Source organism: Cataglyphis hispanica, chromosome 2, assembly GCF_021464435.1.
Source record: "Cataglyphis hispanica isolate Lineage 1 chromosome 2, ULB_Chis1_1.0, whole genome shotgun sequence".
Lineage (NCBI taxonomy): Eukaryota > Metazoa > Arthropoda > Insecta > Hymenoptera > Formicidae > Cataglyphis > Cataglyphis hispanica.
The window spans coordinates 8,362,885-8,379,124 of record NC_065955.1 but is presented as its reverse complement, the minus strand read 5'-3'; the positions used below and the strand labels follow the sequence as shown (position 1 = coordinate 8,379,124).

Sequence of the window (16,240 nt, the reverse complement as noted above, 5' to 3'; positions counted from 1 at the left end):
ATATCGCACATTTCAGCTTGAAAAAAAGTATTGCTCTTTTCTTGAAATATATAAAATTCTTGTCTTATGTTTTACAATACAATGATTAATTAACTTGTAATCACACGTAGATGCTAATAAAGATTATTGTTCATATTATTATGGTATATTCTTATATGTTCATATTATTATGATTATACCAAAACGTTGCAAAAAATATACTAATTTTATTAATACATTTCTATTTAATACAATTTTTTTATTTATATTTGGTAATTTATTTATACATTGAAAATTATCCTAAAAACAAAAAAAAAAAAAACAAAATTACCCAGGTTATATAATTCTCGATGGTTATTTATTACAAAATTTCTAGAATAACAAGTAAAGAAATCTATCATTCCAACTGCTGTTAATTTGTATATTGATTACTATGTACTGCCATCTGCTGATGAAATTACACATTAATTTACACGATGTAAAAAATGCGGTGATATATGAAAATGCGAATCTGCATAATTAATAATCTGTATATTAATTACATAATATATAACAAATAGATTTTTTTTATCAAAATTATTTTTAATTACTTTTATATTAAACAGTTTGTTAATATATGTATATATATTATAACATACATAATATGTATATTATAACGTATCTATATAATAAGAGTATGATAAATTATAATATTAAAATAAATTATAACATTTAAAAAAATGAAATTTATGTCTTCACGTCAAACCCTTTTTCTTCTGAAATTTGTTTTAAGAATATTCTTGACAAACATATATTAACTTATCGACAATTAACAATTAACTATACTATATATCTGCAGCAGAAAAAACAAAACAAACTTAATGTGCTCTATCTTTAAAACCCTAATAATTCAAGAGTTCTAAATTTTGATAAATTATAGCACAATTATTAAGCAATTAGTAATTTTTTGTACGCAAATTTTTTTACGAAGCATTGTGCGCCTGTGCAACAATTTCGTGGCTGATGCGCAATATGCAAACGTTTCCTCGAAAAATGCATACCTATCTTCGATACTTAATGCAATAATGCGGAATTACACTGCGATTTCGTTATGCATCTTTAATTAGCTTTAGCTTCGATAAGCACCGCCTATGTAATCGACGACTATATGTTGTGGTAGCGCGGCGTCATAGCAACCTGACATAAACCCGGCATAAGACAAAGTTGCGGCAGTAGTTGTAAATAAATGCACCCTCCATCGTGTGTCGCGATGCCAAATTCTTGATTTTGGCCCGAAAAAAATGTCGTTGTTTAAGACGAAAGAGTGGTGGAGAACGCAGTGCGGAGTGGACGAGTCCTTCGACAGGCGCAGTCTCCTGGTCGCGCCGTTGTTCGGCCCCGACCGGAAAGATATCGTCGTTGTCGGTAGCCACAGTGGATTCCTGCGGATGTATAGCTCGTCATCGCAATGGATAGACGAGACGAAAATGCCGAGCGGCTACAAGTCCACGGATCTGCTCATCGAGACGCAAATAGGCGATTGTATCGTCGACATAAAAGCGGGAAAATTTGTCTCGTAAGTGAAGACACGATGCTTGCAAAGTGAAAGGATTATCGGTGACGAGAAGAATTGCGCGTTTTTAATTCCGAAATGCATGATCTTTTGTGAGGAAAATTTGCGAAAGTCAGGGAAATAATTTTAAAACATTAAAATCAATTAATGCAGAGAAAAACTCAAATTTCAAATTTTGTTGAAAAATTATAAAAATAAAAATTGGTAAATAATAAAACTATGTATAATCACGAATAAACCTAATAGCGAATTGCGAATAGTAAATTAAATACATGCTAAAATATAAAATAAATTACTTATTTTTAATACCCTCTATATATAAAAATTTTAGAGTATTATTTAAATAAGTTTCAAGTTTTAAATCATTATTTCATATAAATAAGATAAAGTGCAAAAATTTTTACTTTGGTCTATAATTTATTTTAGCAATCTTGTGTTCCCAATATTACTTTCAAGGAATCAAATATTGAAATAGCTGAATATTTATTTTATATATTTAGATTTATATCTATATAAATATTTTTTGTTAATTATACTTATTGTGTCTGTATTTAAATAATTAATAACATAATACTAATGTCTTTATCTTTAATTAATGCACTTTGCAATAAATATTTCTTTGTTCAAATTCTATATTTTTATCTGTTTCAGAGGCTCGCAAGATACCCGACTTGCGGTATTGACATCAACAAAACTCATCATTTACAGCATTGTCTTAAACGAGGGTTCCGACGAGCACGGTTTGTAACGTAACATGATATCCACATTAAGTTCTAAAATAACCAATTAAAAAGCAACTTGACACATCGATTTTTTTACAATTTACTTACTTCTTTTATCTCTTTTTGACTAATTTTAGAGATCTCTCTATTCAATTTAATAAATGGCAGGATGTACTTAATAAACAAATCGTTCTTTTAACGATCTTAATTTGAATAAAAATTTGCAAAAGGACAATCTTGAAAAGAGATAGGCATTAATAAGATCAAATTATCATGAAGCCTTTGATTGGAAAGATCGACTGGATTTCTCATGCCTGATTTAACAATAAACATAATTTATCAATAAGAACTTACCAAAAAGAAAATGAAAAAAATTATTTATAAAAACGAAAATCTGCATAAATAAAATATATTCTACGTAGATAAAATACACGTAATAATACGTGAATCATCACATATGAATCATTACACATCTTTTTACTTTGTGATATACTTTGCAATTATCTTAATATCTTTGTTTTTATTATTGACATTATCATTATTGTCATTATTGTTATTACTGCCGTTATTATCGCAATTATTATTAAATATTACATTGATTCCATTTATACATATAGTATCAGTGCTGTCCTTATTATTTTTATAAACTACATATTATCTCGTTATTATATTATTACTGTATTATTATAAATTTTAGGTTTGAGATGAGTTGTTTGAAGAGAGAATACGTAAAATGATGACTTTTTGCTGGATCTTTTGAAGAATTCAGAACCTGAGCCAAATCTTTCCAGAGCCGGTCCTGGCAACGCAGATAAAATGTCCGCGAGCGCTGCGCCGTTAACGAGCCGCGCAACGTTACGCATCACGAGAGCGCTAAATTATTCGCGAATAATTCTTCGACAGCGAATGATATAAATGAGAACGTCGCTACGGCAATATCTCGCGATGCGTCGATGCCTATTACGACAGAATGATTTTCATCTGACGGTGTGTGTCGTCACACAAGTCGTAAAACCGATATCACTTCGCGATATCATATCGGATTCTCTTGCAACAAAACATGTTACGTACATATGATGGTCTAAGAAACAATTATTGAGGCTGTCATTGACGCTTTAAAATTTGTAGAACGATGAGAAAATGTTTTTTTACATCGATCGTAATATCGATATGTTATGTGACATTAAAATTAAATTACGAGTTTCATAGCTTATTCAATATCTTGTAAAGATTGTTTTTTTTGCTCCAATAGATAACAGATTAATTTTAGATTTGCAAATTATAAAATATAATATTCCAAATTTGCGACACCTAAAACAATGAAACCTCACCTCATTTAAACATCCGATTGTTTTATCTTGCTGCTGAAATTATTATAATTATTTTAAAGAATTTTTAATTACAATTAAAATTTTTATGCTACATACATGGAAAATCGATCGATCGATCGATCAATTTTTTATCCATATCTACATCCCATATATATGTAATCGCCTGATTTTTCATTGATTATAAAATCGAGTATGATCTTCATATCAGCAAATGATGCTGATGATCGTATTTAATGCTAAATATGAAGTATAAATGCGGATCTTACATGTTTATGCTGATCGTTTAGTCACGCGATACTGCGTATCAAAGAACGGAGAAACGCGTCGCGCAGTCTCGCTCATTACGATCGTGAATCGATTGAAAATTTTATTACACGTCGTTGCAACAAGTCTCTTTTTTTCCTTTTCTCATTATTTACGTAACACTGGGAAAACTATTTTAACTGTCCACAATCCGTTTGATTAGACGTATTCCTTGCGCGATTTGAAGTAAAAATATTTCTTTTTAAGAAATCAAGGAAAAGAGTCTTATCTTAAAACGCCGTAATACGTGAGAAATGTTTACCGCTTAATAGTAATGATTAATGCAGTTCTACACAAGCGATGCGAGAAATTATGTATATAACCGCAGGGGAATATGCATCGTGATATAGTGTTGATCATTAGAAGACTTAAACAAATCGTGTCTATAATATACAACACTATTATGTAGCAATATATTAAAAAATAATAACGCAACAGTATATTAAAAAATAATCTTTATGTTACATCTCATAAAAAGATACCTAATCATATTTTATACTATAATAATTTTGCCTCCGAAATTATTCTCTCCGCAAGCACTTTATGAGCTCGAACTTTGTGTTTTCTTCGCGAGAAATCTCATCTTTCACGATTTCCATCACTAGTATTAATTGAAACAAAATAAATCTATATGTATAAATATACGATTTTATTAAATTCAAATTTTTTCTTTAAAATGATAAAGTATTTACTGATCCAAATGATCGGTTTGATCGTTCGTGTTTAAGATTGCTCTCGCGCTGTGATCCGGAATCGAGAGGCGCCTCGAGCTAATATCTCGTTAAATCCAGCCGATATTAGACGCAAGCAACAACAACGCACGACCATCGAGCGTTTCGTAATAACTCGCGAGCGCCGTTACGTCGTCGTGGTGCATGTATATATCTCTTTCATGCGCCCTAGACGGGCGTGGAGCGGGAAGCGAGAGAGAGCTCCGATTATCTTCCTCGCGATGAAAAAAAAAACAGAAAATAAACATCCACGCCGATTCCCGTTCCGTTCCGATTGCATGCTCGCGGGGAGAGCGCAAATTGCGTGCGAGTTGTATTCGCGTGCACGTAAATTGACGGTCGTCTGTGATTGACTTCTTTTGCGAGATCGCGTTGAAAACAGTCAACGCCTACTTCCTGCGACACCACGTAGACGCCACCGAGACTTTTTATTGTACAATGTCCTTATTCAAGCAAGAAATGAAAATCATTAAATGATATATTTCTTGTTTGTTTAAAAATAAAAATCTTCCGTCAAAGATTTTTAATATCTTTAATTTTCTTCTCTGATATTTTCTCTTCATTTAATACAGAGATTTTAAGGAGAAAAATCCACGATTTTAATTTTAATATTCAAAATTAATAAAGATATTTGTAAAAATATAATTTTTATATAATACATTAATAAGGTATATAAGAATAATATTCAGCAATAATTATCCCTTTTTATTTTTAATATCTTTAATTTTTCCATCTCTCTCTTTTTTCTCTCCGTATTGTTATTCGAATCAAGAAACCATATTTATCTCGCTCTCAACTTTTTTCTCACTTGCTCATTACAACATTGACGTCATGATATATGTAATACGCAAATCACCGATCACTCTCGTCTGGATGCTTAAACGCGGCCACGATGAATTGCGGCTTGACCTATATACGGACAGGAATCACGATTGTTCGCCGGCTCGAGCCGCTTGTCTAACGCTGCCCGAGCTCGTACATCAATCTCGCGTATTTATTTCCTCGATTAACAGCAACGTATGTGTCTATGGACTGTATATGTCCATGTATACATAATGTCGACCTGATTTAATGTCGAAATAAAAAGCGCAGCGATTCTCGTTGTTGCGATTAAAGAAATCCAATGTATTTTTTTTTTTTTCGAATACCTTAATAAATTGCGCAATAAATAATCTCGACATTTCATCGTTTAACAAAAGCGAGACTAATAAAAAAACTCCCAATAAATATAAAGAAATTGTTACAGTGTATTAAAACAAATAAAAGTTCTGAATTTAAAAAATTTGTTATTGAAATCTCCACATTGATCGAATAAGTGGACATAGATGGAATAAAAGAGAATAATTCGTATAATCAATATATCATATATATATATATATATATATATATATATATATATATATCTTGTTAAAATCTTTATAAAATATACACTGCACATAATATATTATAATTGTATCATCAATTGGTCGAATCATTTTTGGCGAAAATAAGGCAAAACATGCTATTGCATCGCTTCACTCTCGAACAATCGATTTCAATAAATAAAATAATATAAGAGAAATCGTTTCACATCGTCCATATGAGATCAGAATCTAAGAAATAATCTGAAACTCCGGAAAACGCAAATTTATTTAATTATAATAAATCGCGAGAGAATAGAATAAATTTATAATACCAACTTATAAGAGAGAAAGAGAGAGAGAGAGAGAAAGGAAAATTTAGAAATCTTTTTAAATCGCGTTTTTTTTTTTTTTTACAGGAGATCGTTGCGATCTGGAAGCCGTTTACGAGCATTTACTGCCGCGATTTCCGGCATCTTTGACGACGGGGCCGTTCGGCGGCGTGCGGGGCCGGGACTTCCTCTGTGTCCAGTGCCTGGACAGTACGCTTCTCTTTTATGAGCAGGAAACTCCCACCTTCAGCCTGGTTCTTGGGAATCGACTGCTGCCGGAGCCGATTGTCTACATTTCGCGGAACGACGTCTTCGTGACGTCGAGCTCCTCGTGGAGCCTCGAATGCTACAGGCAGGTTGTTCCACCCGTGTACCCGTTTTTCCCAGTAACCTGTCAATGAACACCTGCCGGTGCATATAGAGATAATGTGGCCGCGATGTATCAGATTGCAGCCTCGTCTTTCGGGATTGTGTGAGCCGAGAGGACGAATGAAACGATATATAGGACAGTCACTACAGTCTCGTAGCAGTGTGATGAGAAAAAAATTTCTAATTAGCCAAAGATCTGAAGATCGCTTCAAAGCTCGATATATGAAAAGAGATATATAATTATGATGTTTTTAAAACTATTTCTAATTCTATAAAAAAATTCTGATTTAGCGCGTTTGTGTACATTAAAGCAATTAAATTAATGCAAATAATAACATTGCAAAAAAATGGTAATAACAAAATGAAAGAAAAAGAGAGAGGGAAGCAAAATATCTCTCTTAAAACATATACAAAAAAATTTGCAAATGTATTTTCTCACATTCTCGAAAAATCTCTGACGCGTGTGTGAATTATTTATATCACATTACGGGAATTTAATGTTAATAAAATAAAATTATCGCAGATATATATATATGCGCCGTTTTGCAGATATAAGAGTATGGCGGAATTCGGAAGTAAGGATCGCTCGGAAGGGAAGCCGAGGAACCTGGAGCCGGACTGGAGTTACAATATCGGGGAAGCCGTTCTCGATATCGACGCCGTTACCTTGAGCAGTTTCGAGGTCGGGATCCTCGTGCTTGGTGAAAAGAATCTCTACTGTTTAAAGGACAATTGCGTCTCTTTAAAATACGCGAAAAGATTCGAGTATAAGGCTCTCTGCTTTCAAGCCTACGTGATAGGTATATATTTTAATTGACAGTATTAATCTTGTAAATTTATCAAAAGAAAAAGAAATAGAGAAGAAAAAAGACGAATCAATTCATCTTGTTATCGTTGTTTCGGTATTTTAATTTCTTCTACATATCTCTTTCTCTCTATTTTTTTTCTCACGAAAAAAAAAAAGGGAGAAGAAGCAAACAAGTTGGAGAGGACAGAGAATTGTGCTCGTACGACTGATGCACGATGCGACACGTCTAATTACTTTTAACGGATAGAAAATAAGTGTACTAATTGAGCGTGATGCTTACAGAACCGGATGGCAAGCTGATGGTGCTCGTAATCGCTGACACGAGTACCATGATGATTTACGAGGGTACGACTCTTAAGTGGTCGGCTCAGCTGCCTCTTACTCCGGTCGCCGTAACTCGAGCGCATTTTCAGGTAAGCAATTGCATAATTCTGAAACTTCCGTATTGTCACACGACACGATGTTATTTCGTAAAAATTGTCATAACTTGTCATCGAGAAAAAGGCTTAACTCTTTTTCTTAATTTTTGTCTTTTTGAAATAGCAAGTTGTGTGCGTTATGTGAAAAATAAAGAAATAATATCTGATATTATATATATATATATATATATATATATATATATATTGTATATTATATATTAAACATACAACAATTTGTGCTACGATTTTGACGTACTACAATCTGCCACAATATGAAAAAAAGCATTATATAAAGATAAGATATATCAACTTTTTTGCAACGCGTGGAGTTAACATATTTTTTCAGAGAAAGAATGCCTCATCTACAAGGTTAAATTCATATTGATAACCCATCATGCAAATTTTATAGATTTTATTTTATCACCTCGTCCTTGGTAAGAATAGTAAGTTTAACGATGATTGAAATGTTATATCTGAAGGCGCCTATCAATCTTCGCCGAGATGAGAATAGGCGGAGATAAAAAAGGATTATCGACCAACGAGAAGTTGTCTTATCCGGATAACGATGTCGTAAGTAATAAGAGAGAAAAACGGCAGAACTGCTCTTTAAAAAGAGAGAGAGAGAGAGAGAGAGAGAGAGAGAAAGGAAACCTCTCAATGGCGCGCGTATCTACATTCGTCACGATAGTCCGCAATCAGAGCCGATGACATTTGACAAAGGAACGAGCGGGACCTTCGTCATATCGGTGTTCCTCTTCCGTGTCGCACTATCGGCACCGCCAGTCGTCGTTTCTGCGACAACGTTGTGACAGACTCGGATCTATCGTATCCTTGCTTCTTCAATATAGTATACCTATATCATGTCTTAAAGAAAAAAGAGCATCCTTGATCCTCTAATTTTAAGATGAAAAAATCGTACAAAAATCTTATTTTATCTATCATAAAAAAGTATATCTCGGAGGAATTTGTGATATAAAAATATAAATTTTTCGTTAAAAATTTTATGAGAGATATCGAGAGATCCGTATTTTTAATGTAGATTTTAACGCTACTTGCGTCCACTGTCAATTTTTATTTGTTGAACATAAATTGCTCACGTAAGATGAGATAATCAAGATCGTTTATAGTGATAGTGTTTAATTATAAATTGTTCCCTTTGCTTATTCATTTTTAAAAACATTCAAAACGAATATTCGAGAGACAGAAAAGAGAAAAATGAGTAAAGATAAAAGGGAGGAATGCGCGCGGTGAAGACGATCGAGAGAAACGCTCGAGGCTCGAAACATCGGCAATGAACCGACCGGGAAAGAGAAAAATGATCGCAAGAGTGCAGGAAAGGACGAGAGAAGCCGGCAATTATCACCCTAGTTTTATCTTATCGTCCTGCCACACACACACACACACACACGCAGAGCTAGCGCGCGTCCAGCAAGGTTGCCATTGTTGTCTTTCCGGAGGACACACTAGCGCGCGAATTGCTGGCTAATTAGCTTAATACCGAGAACTCCGCTTCGTTAATCAGTAAGCTGTCGTCGTGACAGCTAGAATTGTTTCGCGTGTATATAATGGAGGCTTGGAAAATGCCTAAATCTGCCGCGGAAAAATAGCGACGAATGATTAGTTTTATTTTATTTTGCAAAAGCAGAAAGATTCGTCAACAGCCTTTCAGCTTGTCAATATATGAAAAGAATTTTCTATATAAACGTTCAAATGAAAATAAATAATCTAGCATTAGATTCTTGAAAATTGAAATAGACAGACCTTACAGTTAGTCTTGATCAAAATGCATATAGCTATAATTCAGAGATAACTGCAATTTTTAATTTTAAAGGACAGACGATTTTTTGTACGGACAAGTCTTTAATTTAGCTCTCTTTAGTTTCTTCCGCCATTCTGCAAGATAATAACTATGGTATTACACACAGACTATTGCAGGTTTCTCGCAGTTCTTTTTTATCCAGTTTCTTTGATCAATTTGTAATCCGGAGTTTGTTATATCTCTTTTTAGCACTTAGACGGAGTGATCGTCGTTCTCTCCGAAGAGGGCCAGCTGGAGGCTTGCTACTTGGGCTCGGAGCCGTCGTTATTTATCGCGCCTCCTCTTCATCGACGCGGTTACGATTACGTGGCCGCCGAAGATGAACTCATGGAGCTCCGCAAATTGGCAAAGAGAAATAAGATTTCCGGTATGGATAAACGTGAATCAATATACCCATAATATGTGTCATCATCAATGATGACGCATGTAAGGAATAATAATCTATAATTAAATTTCTTCGAAGTCTCCAAATCGTCGCGTTTCGCATAATTGAATTTTATATAATTAAACTTTTATTAAACGTTAATTATCTTATAATTGAAATTATAAGGCAATCAACTGACCAACGTCACCATGGACGCCGAGCTGATAATATCTGTGACAGTGTCTCCGGATCTGGAACCCTGTTCTCGCGGCAACCGAGAAGACTCTAAGGACGACACGGAGAGTCGTAATTTAATGTGCAGAATCACTATAGAATTATCCACGTACACGACGTTACGCGACGTTCAGGTGTGCGTGGACGTTTCGAAGCCGTTTGTCGCCGAGAAAAATTGCCACGTTATTACCAATCTTTGTAAGCGAGTCACATAGAATTATATATTTACGACGCGCCAAGTCTAAATAAAGAAAATGGACATTCCAGAACAATGTTGAAAAAAATCGTCATCGCTAAAAATACAAAAAGAAAGAGAGAAATTAAACGATGTATAATGTAATATTAAAAAAACAATATATATAATAAATCTTATATTTTTTTATACTAATTTATTATATGTTATATGCGTGTTCTTCTTCGCTTCTTTACTTATTTTTTATCGATACGATTTAATTGCTGGAATGTCGATGCAATCGCTGCTAATTCTCGGCCAATTAACCGAAAACGCGAATGCGAAGGTGACCGGCACATTCTGCGCACGATGATCTACGCGAGCGCGGATCTGCCGGCGTTGTCATCAGTCGTGAGAATCACGGCGAGCTACGAGACGGCGGATCGTGGGAGCCTGCGCGTACTTCAGAAGATGGCCCAGCTGCCCCTGAAGATGATGCTGAGGGTCTGCCCGCCGGAGAACACGTCCACCTTCACGGCGACCATCAAGTGCAGCGAGCCCCTCGTCGCTTTTAGTCAGCTGTTTCCCGGTAAATCCATCGTTTATAATGCTCTCTCCTTCCCTTTTCTCTCCCCGTGTCTCGCGACCAGGGCAGCAACCGTGATAAAAAAACTATATCTTCAAACATGTCCTCGAAAATCTTTTCTCGAGATTTAGATTTTGTTTGTATTTATCATAACGAGAAATATATCGCAACGAATTTCACAATAAAATTTCCTTTTTATCGCAAGAAGCGAAATATGTACGTAATGCATAAGCCACGTAACATTGCAGTTTAATATTTTTAATGCAATAAAAATGCGCGAGTAATTTAAAATTTATAAAGATAAAATCCCGAATATTAACGATCAAAAAGAAACTGATTGTTTGTATAGACTGATGACTTGATTGACTCTTATATTTCGCGGCTTTTGCGATACCGCCCTGATCCCACAATCGCCGTACAAGAATTCTCTAAAAAGTCACGAATTTTTTTTACTCCCATTGCCTCGGTATTTCGCTCTCCCCCTCCCCTTCCCTGTTCTTCGTCTTCGAAATTACGGGCCAGGAAATTGTGGCTAAGAGAATTAGGATGTCTCGTTTGCGAACGGCGATATTAAAGAATCCAGTCTCTCTCTCTCGCTCTCTCTCTCTCTCTCTCTCTCTCTCTCTCTCTGTTTATTTCTCCTGTTCTTTCTCGCTCTTTTTCTCTCTCGTTCCAAGACTTTAAATGCGCGGACCCTCGGCCCACCTAATACGATAATCAGACGTCGCGCGGGACCCCGGGAATCTTACCCGGACCTCTTCAATCACGGCGCATTTTCTTCCTTTTATCGGCCACTCGACTTTAAGCCTCGCATACCTGGTAGATTCGTAATTTAAAGTCGATAAAATACTCGTTAAGTGAATTTCTTCCCTTCTCTGCGATCGTTCAAAAATATCAATTATAAAAATGTCAACTACGTTCTTTCTCCAGTTTCAATATGTCAAATATAAAATACAAAGACTGGGAGAATATAATTTTAATTATAGTTATAGTTTGCAATTATAATTTTAATTGCAAGCTTGTTCAACTATCTAGAATTCTCAAATCTTTTTTTCTTAAAAAAAATTTCAAGAAAAATTAATATCTTTTGAACATCAAATACGTAATAAAAGTAAAGTATGCTTGAAAGTACATCTGAGCAGTGAGATTTTTTTAGTCTAATTGTTTTCTAAAAAATTAGCTCGCTAAGAAAAACTCTTAATTTACAATAATTCTTCATAGAGCTTACAGGAGACGTGCAGAGACAAAATTGGAATACGCTCGGCTTGCAACACGTGCAAACTGGTAGCGTGGTGACAATCGTTTCCGGTGCTACCAGCAACCGATATCGAGTGCAATCAAACGACGGGCTCTCGATGGCCTTGGTGATTCAGCAGTTGGTGAATAGACTCAAAGATAAGGCCACCGGAAACTTGACGACCACCATCGCGCAAAATCACATACAGCTGGTTCAGTCTCAAATGGAGGCTCACTTTCGTAGTCGCCAGGAGGCTGACAAAATCGCGGTAATTCATTTAAATGAGAGTTTAATGCAAACGTCTAATATTGATACGCAATGATCAAATAGTGCTTGATTAAAAAAAAAAAAAACATTTATGTCCTTCAGACGAGACTTTTAATGTAATTTTAATTTTGATTTTTTTAATTTAAAATTGTGTTCTTATCAATCCTAACATTTTTATCCTTTTCTCACTGTTATTATTAATTTCAATTTCTATTTCATTTTTCATCGCACGACAAATTTAAAGCGTTAATAAATTAAAAATTTTCGCAAAATTATATATATGTATATTGATTGAGTTAGATTTCGAAAAAATATTTTATTTTTTACTTCTCTTTCTTTCTCTTTCTTCAAAAGCTTATGCTTTCACCACTACCGTAAGATTAAAGATCAACTTCTCTCGCAATCACGACGACGACGATGATGACGACGTCGGCGGCGTCCGATTCATTAACATCGCCGTCGCCGTCGATTAATTACCCTCCCCATCTCTCCTTCTCGGCATGTTCTTTTTTGTTCGCAAGTACAGAACGAGATCGGGCTGCTATCGACCCAATTGAGAAACATCGAGAGGAGGATGCTGCGCGCCGTGAGGGAGCGAAACACCCGATCTCTGGCCGCGACCGGACTGCCGTTCCTCTTGGAATCGACCTATCATGCGATCTTCGCGCTTCTGGATGATCTCGCGATCGCACGAGCGGTAATTGACCGAATTTCATCTTCTTCTCCTTGTACAAGCAACTCGTTATATATGAATAATCGATTTGATGACCTTACCATCATTTGACCTAAATATGTTCAACGATTCCAATTTTGTTTTATCATAAAATTGTGGAAGCAATAATTTGATTCTCATCACCAAATTTTCATATTGCATATTTAATGCAACTACTAAAACCGTATCATATATTTTGTTAGCACTGGTTCTAATATTTTAACAATAGAAATTCTCCTTTTTTATATATAAGATTTAACTTTGGTATCAAAATTTTTATAATTTTTGTGTCGAAATAATATTTGCGATGTACATATGTGAAAATCTTTTTTATTTTTCCGTAACCGATCAACTGCAAAATATTTTCATCTACAACTTTTATATAATTTTTGTCGGAAAGATGAATAATTCTTCTATAATAATTAAAACTATAATCCTAGAATTAAAAATGTATCGATATTGCTCGCAAGTTATGCACGATAATTGGGCCTGTATAGTTGCTCGTGCTTATATTCATTCGATGCTGGCAGCGAACGGTGGGAGCGGTGACCGTAATCTCGATCGTATAAAATACGCGAGAGAGCCGCATCGATCGCTATCGCGATACAGTATGCCACACGCTTTATCGCCCACCGATCTGCAAGCGGAGATGGCGATCACGCCAACGCGGTTTCGCGAAACCATATCAGCGCGCCTGAACCTGCTGCCATATGATCGTTACTCGATTCCTCTCGTCGCGCTCGAATGGCTTATTATTTGCGAGATTTATGGCACTCCCGGGAAAGGACGCGAGCCGTGTTTAGACAGATAATGAAGAGAGAAATAACGAGAAGAATATCGTTTCGTCATCATTGTGAACGACTTGAAAGCGCGAGATATCAAGGCAAATTAAAAATAATCCATGTGTAATCGATGCATTTTTGCGACTTCGTAATAAGAAGCTGGCTACTATTGTTGAAATTTTTTCTATCCCATCTATACAATTGAATTCTTAGGAAGTACAATCAGAAATTAATCTGTGTATAATTGGCGGATGCGATGGAGAATCAAATTAAAATTAATAACTCTTATATTGGAGAGAAAGCAAACGGAGCGCGAGAATAATCGCTACTTCCATCGAGAGAATATGTAGAGGCGAAAAAAAGTGAATTAACGAACAAATATAGTTTTTAGTTTCATTCTAGAATCAATCTTGCCTCGAGGATTATTCTGAGAGGAATTAAAATCGGTATAATTTCGATGATGGACTTCATCCTGAAAATACTACACATTATAAAAGACAAAAATTAATTGAAAAAAATTAGAAAAAGAAAGTATCGAAAATCCCCGACTTTTTGACAAAATGATACCATATCGATACCTGAATATCAATTTCTGAAAAAACTCAAATTTTGGCTGGCATCGTCAAAACGAGTAGCATAGACAGATCGACGATATGCAGTCCGCCAGTGTTCGTTTGACGTAACGCAGAACACGATAATTGGACTGTTACAGGAACGAGAACGTACCGGCCACGGTTTGCGGTGTGCCGTGAGGTTACTGCTCCTGCTGTTGCGGCTCAATGTAAACGATGATAAGTACACGATGCTCGAAGCCGCGATCGGATTCGAGCCGCAGCTGCGCGACGAACTCGTAAGTACTATCGGTCAATCTTTCCGCTGTAAGCGGAAAAAAATTCACACTCGGCACATGCGTCTAAAACATAATTTTAATTTAAAAAATATATTATTTAAACAATTTTCAATGTACACGTTTAATTTATTTCTATTAATTCTGTGACATCAATTTTCTAGATATGTACATTAATTTTTCATATATAATATATATAAATTTCATATCAAAGTTAATAATAAATAAATTATATATTACAAAATCTGTTTTAATGCATCTATATATTATATGTACAAAATTTATGATAAAATCGCATATTTTGCACATAATTAGAAATACAAATGCAGAGATATATCTTCAATTATAAGAGCTAGATTGGCCAATGTTCGCCATCATCGTACCGAGATTTCGTTATCGTTGTCGCGCGTTTGATTGACCGTGTCGCTGCCATTCCCTTCTACTATTTCTTTTCCGATAAGCGTACGATCGATCGATTCCACAGGATTGGGAAGAGATCGCCGATGCTAGTCTGAGCGCTTTCCTACGGTCTATGTCTAAAAAATCCATCGGTCATCTAGACGCGAAGCCCGCGACACTGAGCAAGATGACGTCCGCCAAAGAATTCGCAAAATTAAAGAAGCGTCTAATTCACGCGATCGAACGTCTCGACAGTTATCAAGAAAGTACCAATATTGCTGAAAATGAACAATTGGAAGCTGGCACTTCTTCTTAGACATCTTTGTATCAAATTCTAATTTATTACTTTAAGTGCTTGAAATAAAAAAAAGTCATGTCATAAGCCATTACATCCTGAATAAAATTCTTTTTTTTTTTTTTCAAAAAATAAAATTCCAATTCATAAAATTACTTGTCTCCTTAAAAAAAAAAAAAAAAAGATATTTTAATACATTTTAATGGCATTTTATTTTATTTTATTGAAAAAGATGAAATGGAATTTTAAATACACAACAAAACAGAAGTTGAATTCTGTCAGATCGGTTCTCAAAAAGACTCCATCGACACGCGATTGATCGCTTCATTATCCTTCACAAAAAAGAGAATCTCGAGAATTACCTGCGCATATATATATCAGGCATATCTCGACTTGTGTGATTGCACGTAATACGTATCGATACGCCACTACGCAGGTGCGACGCTTGCGTATTATATTATGCACGAACACGATCAAGTCAAACGTGGTTTACGTAAGTGCATCTGTACGCGCCGGCGCTGCGGCGCGATAATTTCATTCCATATGCCTGCGGCATATTATCGAAATAGGCAAAGTTGAACGGCGTAACGTGTAGTTTGAGTGATTCACTGGCTGGCGCCACGATTCCGCTTTTTCGAAG

General features: G+C 35.2%; 1 protein-coding gene across 1 annotated transcript; it reads left to right on the top strand.

The window, feature by feature from the left end:
• The first annotated feature begins 1,199 nt into the window (after positions 1 to 1,199).
• On the top strand, positions 1,200 to 15,942 carry LOC126859078 (protein PTHB1). The gene is made up of 12 exons (XM_050610006.1): positions 1,200 to 1,534; positions 2,183 to 2,271; positions 6,378 to 6,642; positions 7,209 to 7,459; positions 7,750 to 7,880; positions 9,895 to 10,072; positions 10,256 to 10,501; positions 10,822 to 11,064; positions 12,283 to 12,566; positions 13,092 to 13,262; positions 14,772 to 14,909; positions 15,391 to 15,942. Exons 1-12 carry the CDS (start codon positions 1,260 to 1,262, stop codon positions 15,619 to 15,621), a joined length of 2,502 nt encoding a protein of 833 aa, XP_050465963.1. The 5' UTR covers positions 1,200 to 1,259; the 3' UTR covers positions 15,622 to 15,942.
• Positions 15,943 to 16,240: the final 298 nt, after the last annotated feature.